General features: G+C 43.3%; 1 protein-coding gene across 1 annotated transcript in view; it reads right to left on the bottom strand.

The window, feature by feature from the left end:
- Window positions 1-24379, bottom strand: part of POLR1A (RNA polymerase I subunit A) — a 228670-nt gene that overhangs the window by 92046 nt on the left and 112245 nt on the right. Inside the window, exons 24-26 of the mRNA XM_073610963.1 lie at window positions 16864-17078; window positions 14484-14651; window positions 10929-11064 (exon numbers count right to left, since the gene is read on the bottom strand). Of these exons, the coding sequence (XP_073467064.1) occupies window positions 10929-11064; window positions 14484-14651; window positions 16864-17078 (519 nt within the window). The remainder of the gene's footprint in view (window positions 1-10928; window positions 11065-14483; window positions 14652-16863; window positions 17079-24379) is intronic.

Raw genomic sequence — 24379 nt, 5'->3', positions numbered from 1 at the left:
TAAACCCTATTGAGCATCTGTGGGGCATCCTCAAACGGAAGCTCCGTGATGTTGTCATGGAGGAGTGGAAGAGGACTCCAGTGGCAACCTGTGAAGCTCTGGTGAACTCCATGCCCAAGAGGGTTAAGGCAGTGCTGGAAAATAATGGTGGCCACACAAAATATTGACACTTTGGGCCCAATTTGGACATTTTCACTTAAGGGTGTACTCACTTTTGTTGCCAGCGGTTTAGACATTAATGGCTGTGTGTTTTGATTTGATAAAATATTTACAAAAATGTGAGAGATGTACTCGCTTTTGTGAGATACTGTATACTAAACATTATGTGTGGTTGGGGGGGGGTCGAAATTGAGGCACCCCTATACATCAATTGCCAATCACTGGTCTACAATATGCCCTGAGTATTTTCAGAGTTTTGCAGACAGCCCCAACAGACTGTTCTTGTGGAGTGGAAGTCTATCTGCCAGGCTGGATTTTCCCAACCTAAAGACAACAGACTGATTATTATAACAAAGTCACCAGAAAGGTCAGCAGACATCACGAGCACTGTGTTTATGTTAACAGCAGCAGCTGAAAATGTTGTTAGCACTTTTTCCTCACAACTTCTCTTCCCCAAATACAAAAGGCATACAACCTAAATAGTTTGGAGATAATCCACCCATGCACAATATATACAGGTACACTCTCTTATCTCTTAAAAACAGCTTTGTAGGTTCATTGGATTTCACCCAAACTGAACTTGGAATGCGGTTGTGTGCAGACTGTAAGCTCCTCAGCTGAAAAGACAGATGTGAAAGGATCCATGTGTTATACTTATACTAGGAACATGCTAGGAACTCAGCAGAACACATTTGGGCACTTTCAGAGACTGTGTCTACTGCCAGACTCCGCCCTTTTCCTGCCGTTTGAACTAAGCCTAATGCCCGGTACACACGGTCCGATTATCGGACGGATGATCGTCCGTTTTTTTTTGCATGCTAATCTCACGTCGAATCTGATAGGTTTACTAAAGTCACGAAAATTCCCGTACGACAGCATAAAAATTCGGAAGTGATGTTATGTGTTGTAATGCATTTGTATTGCATTTTCAAACGATAAGTGTACTGATTAAACGAAAATTGTACGATCTGGCATCGTACAAAAAAAATTTCTGTGCATGTCCAATAGAATAATATCGGATGAACTGTCCTGATCGACTCTCGAAAGCTCTGTACTAATGTTCCGATTATCGTACGATCAATTCGTATGCAGCATTTTTCGTATGATTTTCAGCTTAAGTTCACACTACTGCGATGCGGCAACCAGCGCGATTCCCGTGCTCTCATCGCATCTCCCTCACAGGCAGTTCACACTGCCCTCTGCGAACCGCTGCGGGTGTCAATACAAAGTTAATGACACCCCCAGATCGATTCGCAGATCGCAGCGCGAACTGTGAATTCGGACAGGAATCAAATGGCATGGGTGTGTCACCAGTTTCAGATTGAAAACCAATAGGTTACTAAAGTTTCGAAATTTCTCGTACGACACAATACAACTTCAGAAGTGATGTAATGTATTGTAATGAATTCTTTCATTTCCGAGCATGCTTGGTCTTGGATACATGATTTTTTTCGTACAATTACCATACTAATTACACGAAAATCTTTCGCTCTGTTATCGTACAAGAACATTTTTCTTGCTTGTCCCTTCACATCGGCTCTCGAAAGCTGTGTGCTAATGATCAGATTATCGGAAAAGCAGTAATTTTTGTCCGATGTTCTTATTGTGTGTACTAGGCATTAGACATTACACCCTAAATAGGAGTAGAACATGTTCCTAGAGGCGAACTTGGAGATGTTGGAGGAGATGTGCCATGCTGATAGACTCATACCCAAAAAGACTGGGTACTGTAATAAAATCAAAAGGTGCTTCAACAAAGTATTAGTGTAAGGTGTGCACACTTCTGCAACCATATTATATTAGTTTTTATTATAACTTCCCTCCCCAAAAAGAGTTCAGTTTGTTTTTCAATTGAGTTGTACAGTTTATAGGTCACATTAAAAGAGGTTGTAAAGGGGTTCTATGGTTTTTTTAAAAAAGGAACCTTTACATATCTTTTAAAAGATGGAAAAAGTTTTGAAATTATTTATCTTCGTCTCATTTTTTTTACATCACAGAAGCCTGACATTTTAACAGGGGTGTGTAGACTTTTTACATCCACTGTATGTTGGGCAGCATTGCTCATCCTCACCGCCTGCACTGAGATATGTCTTGTATAGGATATTACATTTTAGATAATGTTCTGTAAAAGCCTCCCTTGTGAAGGCATCAAAAAAGCCCCGAAACGTCTGCTAGGAGCCGCCATCTTAAGCAAGCCATATCTTATACAATTTTATTTCTCAGGTTGAAGGAATAAAAAATGCTCAATTCCTATATTAATACCAATAATGCAGTCAGTATTGATGGGGAAATACCTCCCACAGCACGATCGTATTCTGACAGCAGGAGGTTTCCCAGCCATCGGAATACAATGATCAGTGACGGCGGCTATAGCCACTGGCAGTGATCGCATGAAAAAGACCTGACAGGTAGGTTGATTGATGGATCGACTTCAGTACAACCAGCCTGCCAATAAACACTGTGGATCAAAATTCTGGCAGGTTCCGGCAGAATTTTGATCCACCTAAGGCCAGATTTAGATATGTGAACAGCTCCAGCAGACTCACAGTGGTCACTCAATTGACAATCTATAGTATTCCCCTTCGCTCCCCTCCCCCAGGAGGCTACATAAAAAGGATACTTAGGCCCCTTTCACACTTGTGCGACTTGTCCTGCGACTTGGGACTGCAAAGTCGCATGACAAGATGTACCATGATTTCCAATGAGTACCGTTCATATCTGTGCAACTTCAAGTCGCACCGACTTCAAAGTAGTCCCTGTACTGTCCCTGTGCGAGTTACAGAGGCATTCCCTAAAATCGCGTCAAAATTGCGGCCGCGAAATCGCAATAAAATTGCAGCAAAGTCGGTAGTCTGAAAGGGGCCTTGGGGGGGGGTGAAGGGATGGGCAGGGGAGATGTGCCAGCCAAGATAGTAATTAGACACTCTCAAAAGAGGAGAGATCTATGCAAGAAAAGGAAGGGGCTGTGCTACAGGAATTACCTATTCATTTTTTCTGGCAAGTTTATGTTTTCCAGAAAATTTTCTGAGCATTTCCTTTTTTTTTTTTTAAATTGAAACAAGAAAACATCAATTCAGTGTTACACCTAAAGATCTGATGCCATAATAATCCACAGTATGATCATCTGTGGACTTGGAGCGCCGCTCAAAGCTGGAGGATAACAAGTGTGCCTACGGGTATGATGTCAGGCACTAATTCAGAACCGTGGACAACCGTAGGGTAAGACGCTCAGAACCGACCCCAGTGCTTCAAATGTGGATAGAACGGTGTATCGCGTCAGCCAGCGCTGCTCCGGCCACGCCTCCTCGTGTTCTGACCTGCCTACTGGTGCTTGGTCACAACCGGAGCTGGGCGACACATGTCCAAGGCCATACACAGTTATATCCACATCTGAAGCTCTCGGTCAGTTTTGAGCGGCATCTTACCTTATAAAAAAAAAAATTGTTAATAATAATAATAATAATAATAATATACCACCAAGCCCAGAATAAAAGCAATTTCACAGAATGTTGCATAGATTGTAAGCTCTAATGCCCCGTACACACGGTCGGACTTTGTTCGGACATTCCGACAACAAAATCCTAGGATTTTTTCCGACGGATGTTGGCTCACGGTCACACAAAGTTGTCGGAAAATCCGATTGTTCTAAACGCGCTGACGTAAAACACGTACGTCAGGACTATAAACGGGGCAGTGGCTGATAGCTTTCATCTCTTTATTTATTCTGAGCATGCGTGGCACTTTGTGCGTCGGATTTGTGTACACACGATCGGAATTTCCGACAACGGATTTTGTTGTCGGAAAATTTTATACCCTGCTCTCAAACTTTGTGTGTCGGAAATTCCTATGGAAAATGTGTGATGGAGCCTACACACGGTCGGAATTTCCGACAACAAGGTCCTATCACACATTTTCCGTCAGAAAATCCGACCGTGTGTACGGGGCATAACAAGCAGGGCCCTCCGATTCCTCCTGTATAGAATTGTATTGTAAGTGTACTGTCCGCCCTCATGTTGTAAAGCGCTGCGCAAACTGTTGGTGCTATAAAAATCCTGTATAATAGTAATAATAACAATCAAACCTATTTATATTAACGGCATGGTCTCTAAATCCTGGGAAGAGGGGAATCTTCCTAACGGGGGGCCCAGACAGCAGTAGAAACTGACATGTCTTCTAATCCCTCTATCCAAAACTAGGAAAGTTTTGTCGTTAGTTATACTTTGACACACATGTGTATTTTGTGGGCTGACACACGCTCTATATCATAAACAAGCCCTAAAATTGTACTTTTTGTTGTGCAGTTATTGGAAGAATTGTACACTAGGGATGCACCGATATTGATGCCGATACCAGGCATTTGAGCGAGCATCGGTACTTGCCCAAATGCCCCGACACCAAAACAGATACTTTGCGGTGCGATTTGCATCAATACAAAATGAATGGGTGCAAATCGCACTGCAAAGAATCGCATGCAATTTGAACAGAAATGTGGTGCGATTCCCATCCGAATCGCATGCGATTTCCCCGACTGCATGTGTGTGTAGAAAGGGATTATATCGCCATCTAGTGGGCAGTTTGGAACTCACATTATATATCTGGGAGCAAATCAGGGCCGTTGAAGGCACTCACAGGGTTGGAGGAGATGTAGAGGCGGTCCGCCCCCAAGCTGACATTACTACCACCCTATACCCACAGGGTCCCAGAACTTCTTCAGCCATGTGATCACCTCCAGGGGCCTCGATTTTCTACCAGATATGTACTGTGAGTTTTAACATGGTTTAAACTTACTAGATGGCACTTTAATCTCTTTGTACCTACACGCGATATTTTGCAGTGCGATTTGTATTCTTCCTAATCCCCGTTTTTTTGTATGGCTGTAATCTGATCACAATTCCCACATCCTGAGTGTGCGCCTTCCCTGCAGTCTGAATTTCTTTTTTTACTTAGAAAACAATCAATGACATAAAACCCGTGGGAGCCAGCGCACAGCAATTCGTTAAACCGTACAATTCACACAAGGGATATTCTGAGGACAAAACCACAAAAACATTTCTTCATAGCATCTCAAATCCAAACAATTCATCTGTTTTTCATATGGAGACACGTTGGTTATTTGCAAAGGGTTCATAAAAGAATGTCAGAATTTTGGAATCCCATGGTTTGTTAACCACTTAAGGACCGAGCCTCTTTTTGAGATTTGTTGTTTACAAGTTAAAAACAGGTTTTTTGCTAGAAAATTACTTAGAACCCCCAAACATTATACATGTTTTTTTCTAACACCCTAGAGAATAAAATGGTGGTTGTTGCAATACTTTGTCACACCATATTTGCGCAGCGGTCTTACAAGCGCACTTTTTTTGGAAAAAAATACACTTTTTTAAAATTAAAAAATAAGACAACAGTAAAGTTAGCCCAATTTTTTTTTATATTGTGAAAGATAATGTTACACCGAGTAAATTGATACCCAACATGTCACACTTCAAAATTGCACCCGCTCATGGAATGACGACAAACTTTCAGCCAAAAAAAACTCTATAGGCGACGTAAAAAATTTTACAGGTTGCATGTTTTGAGTTACAAAGGAGGTCTAGGGCTAGAATTATTGCTCTCCCTCTACCGATCACGGCGATACCTCACACGTGTGGTTTAAACACCAGTTTCATATGCGGGCGCTACTGACGTATGCGTTCACTTCTGCATGAGAGCTCTGCAGGACGAGGAGCGTTTAAAAAAAATATATTTTTTTTTTCTTATTTTTTTTACCTTTTATTTTCACACTGTTCTTTTAAAAAAAAAAAATATTGTGTCACTTTTATTCCTATTACAAGGAATGTAAACATCCCTTGTAATAATAAAAAAGCATGACCTCTTAAATACGAGATCTGGGGTCAAAAAGACCTCAGATCTCATATTTACATTAAAATGCAAGAAGAAAAATGTTATTTGAAAAAAAAAAAAAAAAAGTCCCTTTAAGAGCTATGGGCGGAAGTGACGTTTTGACGTTGCTTCCGTCCAGCAATGATATGGAGATGGGTGGGGGCCATCTTCTCCTCACTCGGAACATGCAAAGGGTCAATGGCACAACAGAGGAGTCAACCTTGTGCTGGCCTACTGTCTCTCCTGTTGCGCTGACACATGTTGATCATGCATTGCGTTGTGCTGAAAAAAAGCAGAGCTTGCTCTAGTTTTTTCTCTCCGCATACCCCCTGTATATAAGGCACCAGTATGAACTGCTCCCATTGACAAACCATATTTTTCACAGCTCCTTGCCTTGGCATGGGTTGAATGGACCCTTAACCACTTACGGACCGCCCACCGCAGTTTTACATCAGTACTTTGAAGAGTTGTTATGGCAGCAGCTAGCTAGCTGCCATAACCCTGGTATCCAGAAATTTTGTCATTTAAAAAAAAAAAAATGAAAAAAAAAGGCCCTTTAAGAGCTATGGGTGGAAGTGCCATTTTGACATCACTTCCGCCCTGCAATGGTATGGAGACGGGTGGGGACCATCTTCTCCTCACTTGTTTCCACAACCAGCATGAGAAATGATCCGATCGCCTCTGCCGCTTACCGCAGCATGGGGGGCCCCCTCTCCCACCGCAGATAAAAGTGATCTTGCGACGAATCCACTGCAGAGATCACTATTATTGGAAAGCGGCCCGCCGGCAGAAGAAGAGGATACCGGGATTATAACAGCGATATTCCTCTTCAAACTTAGGACGTATATCGGCATGCGGCGGTCCGGAACTGGTTAATATCACTATTAGGGGTTTTATAAGTTTTAGTATAAGGGCCGGTTCACACCAGAACACGATGTGGGAAAGGTGCATTCTGTGCACATTTAAAGCGCCAGAGCTGAATGTGGTGCCTATGCGGTCAGCATGTGGGTACCAATGTTACACGGTGCAGGTAAACAGCAGCACATCAGTGTGAATGCAGCCTTACAAGGGGCTCAGAACAGTAAGGTTTAATTTATATTTGCAGTTCAGGGGGTGGTAAAACCCCATAGTTAAGACATGTTTTAACCACCCCTGTCCAAACCGCACCCCCTTTTTCCCATGTTGTTCACATAGATCTCCACCTCTTTAAAGTGGATGTAAACCCAATCTCATCCTTTCTAAACTACTGCCATAGTGGTTATCTATAAGAATATACATGCCTCCTGCATGTATCCTTACCTCCCAAATGTCTCCCCTCTGTCTGTTATGAGACCCAAAAAAACTGCAGATTCTGTGGGCGGGTCTGTTGTCTGGAGCTCAGTGGGTGGAGTCGTGATGTCAGTAGACTCCCCGCCCACCTCTACACTCCCCTTGTCAAAATGTGTTTTCCCCTGTGTATTTCTTACACTGAACTTCTGCTATGATCTCTAACATCCAGTCAAAACCCAGAAAGGTCACCACATGACTTCAGCGTGCCCAATCATGCTGAGGTGTGGAGCAGCCAATCCTGGGAGAGCTGGAGAAGAAAGAGGGGGGGATCTGAAGTACACAGGATGTCTCTCTCAGGCTTGTGCATTAGATATGTAAATCACCTGTCACTCACAGCAAGGGGGAGAAATGGACTCCTGTCTGTCCATTTTTATCTCACTGAAAAAAGATAAGAGGACTGCTCAGAGCTGGATTAACTCTTTGTGGTTAGACTGGGCACAGATGACATGAAATCCTATACTGTACAAGGTGCAAGCCTTAATTAAAACATTTTTTGGGGGGTTTACATCCACTTTAACCCCTTCCCGACCAGCCGCCGCAGGGCAAAACGACGCTACCTTACGTCGGTTCACCTTTCGACCACTGGGGGGCGCGTGTGCGCCAAGACGCTGGAGCGTGTGCCCGGCGGTCGCGATGACTGCCGGGCACCCGCAATCGCTCCACACAGAGACAGAACGGAGATTTGTCAATGTAAACAGACAGATTTCAGTGCTGTCAGGGGTGAGGAGAGCGATCTGTTGTTCATACCAAGTATGGCAGTCCCATCGCCCCAGTTAGAATCACTCCCTAGGACACACAATTAACCCCTTGATCGCCCCCCACTGTTAACCCTTTCCCTGCCAGTGACAATTACACAGTAATAAGTGCATTTTTATAGCACTGATCGCTGTATAAATGACAATGGTCCCCAAAAATGTGCCAAAAGTATCCGATCTGTCCGCCATAATGTCGCATTCCCGATAAAAATCGCTGATCACCGCCATTACTATTAAAAAAAAAATGCCATAAATCTTTCCCCTATTTTGTAGATGCTATAACTTCTGCACAAACAAATCAATATATGCTTATTGCGATTTTTATTACCAAAAATATGTAGAAGAATACATATCGGCCTAAACTGAGGAAAAAATATGCTTTTTTTAAAAAAAAATTGGGGATATTTATTATAGCAAAAAGTACAAAATATTGTGTTTTTTTCAAAATTGTCGCTCTTGTTTTGTTTATATCGCAAAAAATAAAAACCGCAGAGATGATCAAATACCACCAAAAGAAAGCGCTTTTTGTGGGAAAAAAAAGGATGTCAGTTAAAGCGACGCAGTGCCGTATCGCAAAAAAATGGCCTGGTCATTGAGCAGCCAAATCTTTCGGGGCTGAAGTGGTGAAGGTTGCCTACCCCTGCTCTAGATATTCTCCTTGTACTTCTAATTTGTTGCCAATTTTGTACTCGTGTTTCCATGTACTTTCGCTTTTGTACAAAGACATGATACTGAGAGAGGGTAAACCAAGCCAGAAGTCCATGTCCACCCCCTCTCCCAAGACTTTCAGGGCAGGCCCGAGGACCTACACCCTACCAGTCAAAATGTGAAATAAAACGTGTACACCAACCACCAAGAATAAAAGACGAAGTGACAAACACACATAAAAGTGGGGAAAAGGGAAGTGGAGAAAGTGCAAGGTGCCATTGTGCAATACAATGGCCAGCCTTCTGGCCAGGAATAAAAATTCCTCTGGCCCTAGCCAAAAGGCCCGGCCCAAGAGGCAGGTGTGAAAAAAGTGTGTATGGTGCAGTGACCTATGGTACCCATAAAACTCGAAGTGAGACCCCACTCGCGGTGAGAATTATGGCACCCCTGGACTGCTACTCCAGGGGCACATACACCACAGGCTTTTTTCAGGACCCGGCCCAGACCAGTGCCTGCCTCTCCATCCCTACCAGGGGGTAACCCTTCCAGCCTTCTCAAGAGGGGACCTACTCCCGGCTCTCCATTTGTTGGTCAGTCCAGTTTGGGACCCCCCAATACTAACCTTCCAGGTTACCATCACACCAGTGGATTTGCATAGCCAACGCCACCCCTAACCTACCGCCGTAGGCCAGGGACAGTAGCACAGCAACTCCACTGGTAACTGATAAGAACAGATACTACACTTGATCTTGGTCAAAAGGCCGAGAAGTTTTGAACAGATGGGAAGCCTACAGGTAACAGTTCTTATAGATCTGTAACTATGGACAGGTTTTGTCTTTTTCCCTTTTGAATGCAATGTACCTCATATTACTAATTGTGAGTACAGGTTATATTCCACGATTGATCTTTTTCCTGGCAATGGAAGAGGGTTTTGTATTGTAAACAACAGTTGATATTTGCCCAAAATGTTCTCTGATATCTTCTACCTTAAAGCCCCTATATGCGATACAACATTCTTTGGCCAACTTCTTGACTCTATATATATATATATATATATATATATATACACATATACACATACATACATACACACACACACACACACACACACACACACACACACACACACACACACACACTATATATTTTTTTTTTGGGGGGGGGGGGGGGGGGTTGCCACAAGGTCCACCCATGTACATATTTCTATTGACTGCAATCTGAATTTGAAATACATCCACATTTATACCCACAGTGAATGTCCTATCGCCATCATAAAGCTATATTCCTAATGTGATGTGTAAGTTTGACAGGATATGCTTAATAATTTATATACAAGACTATGTACTTCACGATTTGGTGTTTATGTACGTTTTCTTTTTTGAGTAGGCCATTTCTTTGCCATTAAGCCAAGGAAGTCCTGAAGAAGTAGGTTGTGAAAGGTGTTGACCCCTTGGATCACATAGAAAGGATAATTGGTGGCAATTTATTAATGTGGCCTACATTGTACCTGAGAATAATTTTCTATATTTTGAAAACATTTTTATAGTGATTTTTTAATAAAAATATATAATTTTTTTCAATACGTATGTGACCATCCTGCTCTGGTACCAGTAAAGTCAGCAATACAGAAAGTTTTTTGGTAGATAGAAATATATTAGCTAGCCGATTATTTTCCATATTTGCATATGAACGTTTAATAAGAAGCAATGCTTGACCCAGTAACATAGTTTGGTCTTACTGAGCCATTCATGGACAGAATTCAGTTATAGACAGGCTACCAAAAAGTATGCAGTCGGAACTAGATTTACATAAAAAACCTAGCATGCACTGCAAACTCCCATGGAGGTCCCCTGTCATTACATAATAACAAAACATACAAATTTCACACAAATTAAATCCAATTAAAATTATCCAGTTTTGGATAGATTAGGAATAGCTAACAGAATTTATGTAGTTCACAGAGTCTCCGTAGAGGGGACAAACACATCAAAAAAGGCATTCTAATATTCCCCTGATCTAACAAAATAAAAAAGCTTATATTTTAGATACAACCAACCAAAATCTATTCATATTTTCTTTTTATAACAGGTTTATTTAATAAGTCAGCACAGGGATGATATGCAAAGGTCTTGCTGAATAACATTTAATCTGTTTACTTACCTCTGCGAGACACACTCGAGTAAGCCTTTTCTTCAGGGCCTGCACCCTCTTTAAGGCTCTCTTGGTGGTTAGGACAGGAACTCGCATCATAGGAGTTTTAATATTGGAGCTGGCAATTAACAGAATTTCTCTAAGCCTGTAAAAAAATATTAGGGTCATTTCATATACTCAGTGCAGTGCTTAAACTGGTCAGTTATGTACAACCCCCACCTTTCCCATCACAATTTCTACAGTGTCAGAGCACTGCCCATTAGCTACTAAATCTCTTCTTTAAAACTTTAACAGGGTAATGCAATTTCAAAAGTAATTCTCAATCTATTTATATCTACAGCTTTCATTAAAATAATACCTAGTGAGCCTTCAAAGAAGAACCAGGTTATATAGTGACAACAGATTGTCACCGTCTCCCAATTGTACTCCTAAGTTGTCACCATTCACTTCCAGTAGAGACAACATACAATGTCCAATAGAGTAATTGTAGACAAGAAGTGATTGCAAAGAAGCTGCAGGAGATCAGAAGCAGAGACATTTAAAAATGGATAGGGGAAATAAAAATAAAGTAAAAATAGATGCAAACCCTAACTAGATGGCTACTTTTGTTAAAGCGGAGTTCCACACAAAAATGGAACTCCTGCTTTTCTGAACCCTCCCCCCCTCCGGTGTCACATTTGGCACCTTTCAGAGGGGAGGGGGGTGCAGATACCTGTCTAAGACAGGTATTTGCACCCACTTCCGGCATAGACTCCCATGGGAGTCTACGCCTCTTCCCGTCCCCACCGCGCTGTCTCCTGGGAAACACACAGCTCCCAGGAGAGAGCGGGGACCACTTGGGACGCGCAGCGCGACTCGCGCATGCGCAGTAGGGAACTGGGAAGTGAAGCCGCAACGCTTCACTTCCTGATTCCCTCACCTAGGATGGCGGCGGCAGCTGCCGAGAACCGAGCGGGTTCTCGGCGTCGCCTGCCGACATCGCTGGACCCTGGGACAGGTAAGTGGCCATGTATTAAAAGTCAGCAGCTGCAGTATTTGTATCTGCTGGCTTTTAATATTTATTTTTTTTGGCGGTGTGGGTGGACCCCCGCTTTAAAACAATGTGCATCAAACTGCCACATTGGTTTCATTTACAAAATGATTGTGTTAGGAGATAGCTTGTTGCAATTTCTCTCAGTGGACTACAGACCACAAGCCCTGCTACAGAGATAAGACGGGAGGGGGGGGGGTGTTCTGTAGTCCAAGCACACCTCTTTACTCATGATGAAAGAACTGCTCCTCTCCAGGGTATTAAAGTGGATGTAAACCCTCACATATACCCAATGAAGTGAACAGCCTCAGATACACAGAGATGAAACAAATCCTCCTACATAAGTTTTACATGTATATCTGCTGTCTACAGCTTGCCACATTCTTTAGAAAGTGCACATCGGTGTTAGAATTTTTTTCTTCCTGTTCAGCAGAGTGAAGTCTGGGCACACACGATGTAACAGCTGATTGGAGGAAAGGCACACACACACACACACACACACACGCAGAGGAAGGAAGATGTGCTGTGAACAGATCAGCTCTCTGCTAATCTATTTGTAGCAGCCACCCCAACACAAATTTCATTTTTTTTTTTGTAATGGTTTTATCTTGGTTGTCGGAGAACTTGTCAGATAACAGAAGAATAGAGCAGCAGAAAGACACAGAACACAGGGCTTTGGAGAGAGATAAGTAAGCACTACAGATATATGTGCTTCGTTCAAAATTCAAGAATCAGGTTTACGTCCACTTTAATACAGTAAGTGGGGGTTGGTGCTGGCTTTTAATATAAGAACACTTACCTGTCTCAGCGGACAAACGAAGCTACCCCTTTTGGGTGGAGGTTCGCTTTAAGCATTGCAGTTGCATAAGGTAGTTGTTCAATCTAACAATAAAAGCTGATTAAGTGTCGGTCACAGACCCATCAGCGGTTCCTACCCTTAATTCATTATGAAAGCTCAATTGGATCTGTAAAAACTTATCCTTAATTAGCTGGAAGTGTGCTAAGCCTGGAGTGTCTAGCCACGATTGCCAAATTGTTGTAAGTTTTTTAGGGGCATTTTGATGCTGCCAAGTATGTTTTTTCTGTATTCTCATAGAGCTAACCTGAGTAATCCACTGTTGGAGAGTGGTGGAGTGTGGGGAAAGCCCCAACTGGGCAATCTGTTTATGAGCAACATAAAGGGGGACATAAAACAGTAGTTTAGATAGGAGGTGAATACAACTCCTCGTCTAGTGCTCCCAGGAGACAAACCATTGAGTCATACTGTATAGAGGTGGCAAATACTGAGGAAATAGTGACGACAGTATCTAAACAGTTTTGGACATCTTCAGAACATATGCATTAGATTGCCTCTTCAGCATTGCACTTAGGACTTAGGTGTGCCCCGTCTGCCCCATTTTTAAAGTTTTTCAGGTGTCCTGTAGACACTATGCAAAAGAAAAGAGTAGTGATAGCTTTTGAGATCCCGATATGGACAGAAGAGGGATGGACAGAAGAGGGATGGACAGAAGAGGGATGGACACTAGGTAGGCTTCCAACTGCTTACCACCTACGTGGTCCACATCTTCCTCCCATTGTCTTCTGCGGGGAAATTTAGCAGAGTCTTGAACTTGTGCTAATAAAGTTCTATATACACACACAAGATATCATACCCTTTTTGTCTGTTGCTGTCATAATCATCCTAACAAACTGAGAATCTTCTAAAGCCATGTGTGTGTGCGTGGTTTGTGATTGAAGCACGTGGCGCAGACTGTACAATCTTGGTACACTTTACTTTTGATTTACCAAACTAAGTAATATGAGGACCTTCTTGAACTATTCAATTGGGCAGGCCCTTGAACCTCAATTGTTGGTAGAAAGGAGATTTTATTGTCAGATTGTAAGGTGTGCGATGGCTTTAACGTCACGCCAGCAGCAGTAGATAAGGGCGGCTGTAAAGGTGGGATAGCTAGTTTCAATGGAGCCAGAAGGTGAGCACCTTCTGGCTCCATGCACGCTATGACCTGTTAGGCTCCATGCACGCTGACTTAAAAAACGTTGCTTCTACAGGAGTTTTTTGTTTTGCCTGTAGAAGCAGCTCAGTGTTATCCTATGTGTCCATGCACATTAGAACGTTTACAGGCATATTTTGAGCTCAACGTTTAGAGGTAGGAAAAAAAAAAACCTTCTGGTTCGCATTTCTGATTGGAGCTTACTGGCAGAAAAAACTTAAAACTTTTCTAAACTTTGTACAAAAACAGATGTTTTTTTAAGCCCAGTGTGCATGGATCCTCAAAGTGAGGTAACAATCTCTACTCCAATCACATAGTAACTCTAAGAGTCACAGCCTGCCTCACATTTTATGACTGGGCTGTAAAAAGCAAGCCATAGCAAACACAGAGGAGCAGAGTATAAAACAGAGAGCTGACATCAGTTTTGCCCTCCTATATAAACTGACCCCACTGTGTAAAGCGGCAATAGGAAAGTGAATTATGGCAGTATGCGTGGAAATTACAATACAGATGATGAATAGAGGCTTTCACTACACCACTAACCTGGGAATACCCAACGTGACATTCATTTCTCCTCTGCCAGCAAAGTGGAAAGTGTTCAGTGTCATTTGCGTAGATGGCTCCCCGATACTCTGAGCTGCCAAAAGCCCCACAGCCTCTCCAGGATCACACAGCGCTCTCTGCCATTTGAGCTGCAGCAACGTCCTCAATCTGCAGGCACAAAAATTTGGATTTTTGTCATCACCATTAAAAAATTTTCTTGCATTCCATTGAGGGACACAGAGAAGTCTTTATCCTTCAAGTTCATACTGCTTCCTACAGGAGGATAGGACATGGGAATTTTTTTATAAAAAGTAGTCTGGTGTCACCAGTGGTGCACCTCCATCCCTAACAACCACACAAAAAGACAGACCTGTGCCCTGGGACTTCAAATGAGGTGTACCACAAATGGGCATGGAATGCAAATTAGACATGATAAATGGGTTTATTAGATAAGGTAAAAGGTAAGGTAAAAAAACAAAAACAAAACACCACTGTAGGACAGCCCCAATAACTACCCTCCCACCACCAGCACACCTCAGTTTTGTGGTATAGCAGTACCAAGAGCATTTTCAAAAACAGAGGGTGGGACCTACTTCCCTTAATGGAAGACAAGTATTTTGTGGGGAGTATAAACATCCTATATTCTTTCTTATTCATTGAGGGACAAAGGAAGTCCAACTTTTGGGACGTAAAAAAAAAAGTCCCAATGAGTGGTGGCCAACACAGCAATCACTAACAGTCCCAAAAAAAACAAAACAAAAGAAAACTGGGGACTGGCTGCAACTCAAAGAACCACCTGAAAGACCTTTCGCCTGAAGCTGGAATCAGATGTGGCCGAAACATCTACCTGGTAGAACTTAGAGAAAACGTTCTGTAAACAGTTGCTTGATGTCTAGAAGCCCAAAGAAACGCTCACAGATCTAGTAGAGTGCACCTTGACAAGAAAATGCGGAATCCAATCATTTAGACCACAGGATGATGGTCTGCCCAAGACACAGAGATGGTGGAAATAGAAGTCAGTGTAACCTTCCAGGGTCCATTAGGGATGAAAAAAAATCACATTAGGAAATTGGAGGGGAATCCTCTTTTGGTGAACAGGGATGGAAGAGCAATCTTTTGAATGAGGCGAAAGAAGGAACTACCTTAAGCCGGCCATAGATGGTTCAAATCTCCCAGCAGAAGGGAGCCCCCCACAAAAAAACAAACAAAAACAATTTCAGTTAGAGTTGATGGAAGAATCGAGTGGGGGCAGGAAAGAAGATCGCTCAATCTATTGCTTGAGCCTCAACACATCTTGTTCTAATGCAAAACAAGGATTCCCTTGCAGGTTAAGCAAACATTCCTGTATGGCACATCAGAACAAAAAACAAATTAGGATAATGGGACTTAAGGCACAGATAGGCATACATGATTAATAACTAGAAAATTGCATATTACACAGCCTTAAGAATTATTTCTATATCATAGGAGGCTGATAAAGTACTGCACAATGTCACTGATTACACAAATAATCTCTCAATTCTGACTATATTAGCATATGTGGGTTGTGCTCAACACGTTTCGCAAACTTTCCTAGGAGCTGGAGCGACTATATAAAATATACATCAGACAGACCAACTGTTATATCAGCCTAGTAATAAAAGCAAAGCACCCGTTGCCTCAAAATCAGATAAGGATGCACATGGTCTGGGGGGTGGGGGAGAATCGTAAACCAGGTAAGGTAAAAATCCCATCCATGGTGTAGTGTCCAACATCAGGAAAAAGTCCTCTAATTTCTCCTGATGCACTCATGGAGTAGAGGACCTACACCATTTGAGTTGTATTAGGACTCACTTTTTCTCCTCTTTGGACAGTGTTTTTACCTCCCACCACCACCCTGGGTGCAAAGGCACCCATATAAGGGAATACACACTGTTCAGAAAAGAAAAGGATCAAGGGGCGCAACTACTTTGCACTGCGTCTATGGATGGACACAGCCCGGCTTGGGACCGTGCCCATACAGGTGCTCACATAGCACACAGCTTGCTACTCACAAGGAAGAGGGGAAAGCACCGGCAGGGGTCTGCAGAAAAGAAGTTAAGGGACAGCTCTATGCAAAACCATTGGACAGAGCAGGTAAGTATAACATCTTATTTTAACGGGGGGGAAAAAAGCTGTAATATCACGTGAAACATGCAGGTTTACATCCATTATTATTATTATTGATATACAGGATTTATTTAGCGCTGACAGTTTACACAGCACTTTACAACTTGAAGGTACAGACAGTACAAATACAATACACTTTAATACAGTAGGAATCAGAGGGCCCTGCTTTTTAATAAATGTGCATCTCAACATCCTAAAATAAGTTTACACCATAACAAAAACTGCTACATACCTATCAGCTGCAATATTGGACTTGTAGTAAGCGTTGCTTTCCTCCGTGGTGACTTGGTGGCTGTACTGATCAACCTTCTCTTGAAATGATTCAGATACGGATCCAAAATACAAATCTGGCTGAAAGACTGAAAAGCAAGGGTCAGGCAGATGGGCCGCTCGCTTCATGTATTTGTTCCGAGACTTTTTATCCAAGGAGTACCAACTCTCCATCAGCTGGAAAAATAAGGGCATCTTAAAATAAAGCTTTTAATAACATGGATTAAAAGATCAGAATACAGATCTGGGGGGGGGGGGGGGCGTGACCGGATGCAGGTGTGAGCGGTGGAGTGTGTGCTCTCTCCCGTCTCCAGCCCTGATGCTGCACTAGCCTGATGTCTGGATGGGCTTATCCAGCCGTGTGAATGCTTTGTGAGCTCCCGGTTCCTGCCTATGATATCTAAGGTCTCCACTGGCTGCTGATTGAGGAAAGACACTCTGAATGGCGGTGGTGACAAGCGAGGGGGCCGTGGACGGATTTGCTGGTCTGCCGTGCTGTTGAGCTGAGCTGTGAGGGGAAGCCCGGACTTATCACCGCCCCTGTGCCTGGTCGCCTAGCGACACACTGCAGACACCTGCAGATACCGCGAGAGGCTGTACGATCCAAGTCCGTGACGGACATAGGAGAGAGCGGCGGAGATTGCGCCAGCCACGTCTGGCGGTGAAGGACAGGTGGCGAATGTGAGGAGATCCCGACTGGAGATCACTGGGTCTGGATGGGTCCTCTGCAAGAACCCTGCAATCATCCCTCAAAACTAATTGGAGAGAGGTAAAGAATTTGAAGCTTTATACAACTGTATAGTACAGTAGTAGTAGTATAGTATAGTATAGAGGGACAGTCTGGTGGTTAGGTCAGGCGGGTGGGCTAAATAGCACCCAAAGTGCCCTAGCTTGTTATGACTAGGAAGAAGGGGGAAAATCAGCAGCAGCAGCCCCAGGAAAATATGCCTATCCAAGCTACCCGATCAGTCAAGGAAAAGGAGAAGGGGACCCAAAATGTGGCCGCATTGGCAACTGCAGCGAAATTGGAAAAATTTGCTCATAGCTCCTCGCAGTCTCCAGCTAAGAGCAATCAGCCACCTCCGGGGAAAACGTCAGTAGGGGGTTCGGGGGACAGAAAGAGCCTGGGGAAAGGACCTGATAACCCGGCAGTTAGCACGAGAACAATGAATAAAAAAAGTCCTGAGAGGGAGCACCCGGGAGGAACAGGGGAGAGTATCCCCAATACAGCCGCTGTTAGTGAACAAGAACCCACCTTAAAAGAGGTACTATGCGCTATAAATGCTTGCAGGAGCTCGATAAGCGAGATGTGGGAAGAGTTAAAAGCCCTAAACGCACAATTTGGCAGTATTAAACAAGTGGAGAGAATTAAAGGTGTGGAGGAAAGGGTTAATCAAGTAGAAGATATTGTACTCCCAATGCGGCAGGATTTTTAAAAAATGCAAGCTCAGCTAGATAACAACAAGCTCAAAATGGATGAATGGGAGAACAGGTCGCGAAGACAAAATGTGAGAGTGATGGGTCTCCCCGAGAAAAGTGAGGGTCCGCGCCCTGAAGAATTTATGGAAAAGTGGTTTAAGGAGGTTTTTGGGGCTGAGGCCTTTTCACATCTTTTCTCTATCGAGCGAGCCCATAGAGTGCCTTCCAGGTCAGCATACTCAGGAGATCGCCCGAGACCAATGATAATGAGATTTTTCAGTTATAAAGATAAGTTGAATTTAATGCAAAAATCTAGAGAAAAAGGAGATATTTTCTTTAATGGTGCTAGAATCTCGATATATCCAGATTATTCCCCGGACCTACAAAGGAGAAGAGCAGGTTTTTTGGACATTAAACGTACCCTACGGAACTATAATATACCATATGTTTTATTATATCCAACACGGTTGCGTATTGAGGCCTAGGGACTATCCGTTTTTTTTAATCTGTTAAAGGAGTCCCGGACTGGCTTGAAGAGAACAAAGAACTTATAAAGATGAAATCGTATACATGCAAATGAAAGTTTTTTACTGTTTTTTCTTTTTTCACTTATAGGAAAACGGGTTTAAGGATGTGTTTTTTTTTTTTTTTGCAGCAGTAGGGGTTGGGAGGGAGAGGGGTGGGTGGATGGAGCGAAGGTTGAGAGCAAAGTTTAGGTTGGTGACGGGGGTCTTTTTGGCCCTCGGGGTGAGGGGTTTACAGGGGGGGAGGGGGGGTGAGAAGGGATTGGGGGGGGGGGGGGGGAGTGGATGAAGTGGGGTGTGGGGATTAGAAAGGTCACAAGGAAGACCCCTAGGGCACGCCGAGGTAGGCAAGGGGGGGGAGGGATTATTTAAAGGGTGGGGTATCACAGTTGTAATAAAAAAGGTTAAAATTCACAGAGCACTGCTAAAAGAATTTTTGAAGGTGAAAGAAATGAAGTGTAAATACCTAAAGTCTATAAGAATAAGAATTAGTAGGATTAAGAACACCGCCTTAGATAGAGGTGGGAGGGTGGGGGGGACTCTCGGTCCCCGCCTCACAATATTAGCACTGAGTGTGGCAAGAGGGGGTACCAATGATTTGATGCAAAAGGCCAAAAGGCCAGGGGGAATAAGGGCACATGTGGTGAATTGGTATTATCAAAATAGATGTTGGAGATTTCTTCTTTGTAGTTTTATACAGAATAGCGCTGGTCTAGAACAGCGCCATTTTATGGCCGTGACTTCTTTATATATAAGTAGAAGGTTCATTTTACGCCGGTTTTTGCATTGCCGGTATTATTCCTTGTTGTATATTTTGAATGCAGCCTAGAACATTTGGTATAAGTTCCTGGAACATTAGGGGGATGAGCGAGTCTACGAAAAAGCTACTGTATTCCAGGAATTAGAATCTTATGCTACCGAAGTGATATGCCTGCAGGAAACTCATCTGACTGGCGAGACTAAATTATTAATTAAAAATAAAAAATTCCAGACACAATGTCATTCAGTGTACTCATCCTACTCAAGGGGAGTTAGTATTTTGATTAGGAGGGGGTTGATGTTTTCCTGCAGGGATGTCAGTATTGATAGATTGGGTAGTTTTATTTTTTTGTATTGTTTGATTGAGGGTAGGCCATTTGTCATAGCAAATCTGTATATCCCCCCTATTTAAGATGGAGATCCTGCTCCTGCTACTGGGGTTACTGGAGGATAAGAGAAATGTCCCGGTCATTATAGTAGGGGATTTTAATACTGTGCTTGATAGGCTAGATCGGTTCCCGCCGGGGCTTAGGGGAGGTAGAGTGTCAGAGGGAAGGCTGGCGCAGTTTCTCGAGGAGGTTGGGTGGTGTGACTTGTGGAGAGCCCGTAACCCTATTAGTCAGCAATATTCTTGCTTCTCGGGGTCCCACCACACTCTCTCCCGTATTGATATGGCCATTGGTAATCAAAGTCCAACCCTTAATAGGTAGAATTGAATATCGTCCAAGGGGGGTGTCCGATCACTCGCCACTGATATTGACAATAACCATGCGGGATAGTGGTGGCCTGAGAATATGGACATTAAATCCAACATGGTTGGAGTTAGTGGGGAATAGGGATGAAATAAATTTAAGATTGAGAGAATTTATTGAATTTAATACGGGCACTGCCTCGGGGGGGTGTGATTTGGGATTCCTTAAAGGCATACCTCAGAGGGCTATTGATTCAACAGATAGCAAAAATAAAGAAGCAAACAAGGGCAAGGGGAGAGATAATTAGGGAAGAGGTTTTGGAGTCAGAAAGAAAGTACGTACTAGATCCAACTCTGGTTAAGGAAGCAACAAGAATATAAAAAGGAAGAAATTAGAAGAGCAGAAAACAGGAAATTTTTCCAGAAGCAGAGGAACTTTGAGGGGGGGGGGGGGGAAGAGTGGGTCGGACGTTGGCCTTATTGGCCAAAACTAATTCACCCTCTTCAATAATTCCCATGATTAGAACAACTGAAGGGGGTATCTCATCAGACCCTCGGGTAATTAATGAAACATTCGTAGAATTCTATAGTGATTTATATAAGACGCGTCACTGCCCTGAACAAGCAGAGATGGAGAAATTTTTGGAAGGTACTGATTTACCGGTGTTATCAGATATAGATATGAATAGTCTGGAAGCACCGATAACAATGGAGGAAATCGGGCAAGCAATAAAGAATATGCCGAACCAGAAGTCCCCAGGCCCTGATGGATTGCCCTCTGAGGTTTATAAACAATATAGGGAGGTGTTGGCCCCGGAGCTTTTGAAGACGTTGAATTGGTCAGCTGCAGTTGGTAGATTACCTTTGTCAATGTCTGAAGCTATTATAGTATTAATTCAGAAAGAGGAGAAAAATCAATTAGATACATCGTCATATAGACCAATCTCATTGCTGGGTACGGATGTCAAGATATTGGCAAAAATCCTGGCAGCCAGGTTGAACAAATGTATATCTACCCTTATCCATCCGGATCAATCTGGGTTTATGCAGAACAGGTCTACCAGTAAAAACATAAGAAGGACTTACCTGAATCTCCAGACGCAGGTAGAGAATGCAGGTTCCAGGGTTGTCTTGTCCTTGGATATTGCCAAGGCATTTGACACCCTGGAATGGGGCTATTTATGGTGGGTATTGGGAAAATTTGGGTTCGGCCCCCTGTTCATTAAGTGGATTAAGATATTATATCAGCATCCCAGCGCTAGATTAAGAATAAATAACACATACTCAGAGCGGATCTCCCTTGAGAGGGGAACTAGGCAGGGGTGTCCTTTGTCGCCCCTGCTGTTCGCCCTGGCAATGGAGCCTTTTGCGGAGGTAATAAGAAACTCACCAGGTCTGCAGGGTTTTAAAAGAAAAGGGGGTGAGGAAAGAATAGCGTTATATGCCAACGACGTATTGTTATTTCTGGGTGATATGGGGCCATCACTAGTAAAGGCAATGCAGTTGGTGGAAGGGTTTGGGAGGGTATCGGGGCTAATAATCAATTGGGAGAAATCTACATTTCTTCCGGTTGACTCGACTACTGGTTCTCTTCCTCAGGGGATACCCTGTTTTAGGGTGGTGGAGAAGTTCAAGTATTTGGGTATAGTTTTAGCCAACAATCCAACCCAGTATATTAGAGACAATCTAGCTCCGCTACTAGAAAAGTTTAAAAGGAAGAAAGACATCTGGTGTCGGCTCCCCCTGTCTATGGCAGGCCGCGTAAATTTGATCAAGATGATTTGGATGCCACAATTAATGTATATATTACTCACCGGTCTGGATTGGGAGGGACTGGTTTGTAAAAATAAATTCTCTCTTTCGCGAGTTAATATGGAGGAAGGGACAGGCCAGGATTAGTCTCCAGACCCTACAGCGCCCTAACAGGGAAGGGGGAATGGCGGTGCCTCATCCATATAGGTATTTCTTGGCGGCCCAGTTGCAACATCTGGGGGGGTGCGAATGTGGGGGAGAAGTGAATACCAGTGTAAAAACCATCTTATCAGGGAACCCGCACAAATCCTTGGTAGGGGCATTGGAAGCAGGGTCTTTAAGATGCGCATTCCCAACATATAAATTGGTTACAAAACTTTGGCGGTTAGTGAAGATTGAAATGGGATATAGGGGTTTCACGGAGTTTTCACCTATATGGCAGAATGGGCAGTTACAAGAACTACAAGCTATTGGAATAAACAGGCTGTGGGAAAGGTCGGGTATAAATAGGCTGGTGCAATTATTTGATGGCAATATATTAAAATCCTTCACGGACCTGAGACAGGAGTTTGGAATCCCTAAAGAAACTTTTTATTGTTATCTCCAGATCAGGCATGCATTAGATAAACAATTTAGGACTAAGGCATTGGAGTGGTGTAGTGCGTCGCTGCTTAGTAAGGTGGTAAGGGCATCTAGCCTTAAGGGGCTAATATCAGGAATTTATGACCAATTAATGGCCAGGGCGATTAGACTAGTCCCACTCTCGCGCGCAAGGGAGGGGTGGGAGGCCGATGTGGGGGAGTTGAGTGATGAGCAGTGGGAGAGAATATTGGAGCTTGGTCCACTGGTGTCCTTCTCTCCGTCGCAGCGGGCTTCGCACCTCTTGTTGGTGCACAGAGCCTACTATACCCCCAAGAAGTTGTATAGATTCGGTCGAAGACCAGACGATAAATGCCCCAGATGTCTAGAGACGGGCGATCTTATACATATAATGTGGAGGTGCCCGAAACTAGTCAGGTACTGGACTGAGATCCTAAGCATTATAGATGCTAGGTTCGGGATAAGACTGGAACACGAGGCGAAGTCTTGTGTGCTGGGGCTAATTAGTAAGAATATTGGGGAAGGCCACATAGTAATAGCAAATGTTCGTTGTTTATACCAGGCGAGGAAACTGATCGCAAAAGCATGGTTATCAGCAGTGCCCCCTACTTCTGAAGAATGGGTCAGTACAATGAATTCAGTTGTAAGAATAGAAAGCACAATCTACACTAGAAGGGGAAGTTACAGGAAATTCATAAGGATATGGGGCTTATGGTGCCAGGAAATGATTAATGAAACATGAAACCTCATCGAGGGTAGGAGCACAAGGACTAGGGAATTGATATACGAGAGTATAAGCTTTACGTACTGAGTCTCTAATTGGGTAACAAGATTTGCCAAGCTCAAGATATGGTTATCTTAATAGAAGCAACTGTGTGGGGAGGAGGGTGGGGAACAGGGTGATAGGGGTGGGGTTTGGGAAGGAGGGGTGGGGTGTGAAAGAAAAAAGCAGGGTTAAGATAATATATTTATGATGAGTTTGACTGTGTTATGGGGTATTATATGATATAAAGGAATGTTTTTTTATATTCTGTTTATGAGGAATAATGTATAACCTGAAATACTAATAAAAAGAATTTGATTAAAAGATCAGCATACAGCCAACAATGGAATAGTAGGCATAGTATAGACCACAATTTTGTCTCATTCTAAATTTGGATGGCCAGTTATGCTGATAGCAGTACATATGGAACAATTCCATCAATTCCTCTGTAGAGTATTCATACACTATATTGTCAAAAGTATTGGGGCACCTGAACTTTAATGTCATCCCAGTCTTAGTCCATAGGGTTTAATATTGAGTTGGCCCACCCTTTGCAGCTATAACAGCTTCAACTCTTCTGGGAAGGCTGTCCACAAGGTTTAGGAGTGTGTCTATGGGAATGTTTGGCCATTCTTCCAGAAGTGCATTTGTGAGGTCAGGCACTGATGTTGGACGAGAAGGACTGGCTCGCAGTCTCTGCTCTAATTCATCCCAAAGATGTTTTATCGGGTTGAGGTCAGGATTCTGTGCAGGCCAGTCAAGTTCCTCCATCCCATACTCGCTCATCCATGTCTTTTATGAACCTTGCTTTGTGCACTGGTCCAAATCATTTGGTGGAGGGGGGATTATGGTGTGGGGTTGGTTTTCAGGGGTTGGGTTTGGCCCCTTAGTTCCAGTGATGGGAACTCTTAAGGCATCAGCATACAAAGACATTTTGGACAATTTCATGCTCCCAACTTGGTGGGAACAG

Source organism: Aquarana catesbeiana, linkage group LG01, assembly GCF_042186555.1.
Source record: "Aquarana catesbeiana isolate 2022-GZ linkage group LG01, ASM4218655v1, whole genome shotgun sequence".
Taxonomy (NCBI): Eukaryota; Metazoa; Chordata; class Amphibia; order Anura; family Ranidae; genus Aquarana; species Aquarana catesbeiana.
This window is presented reverse-complemented; position numbering and strand designations above follow the sequence as displayed.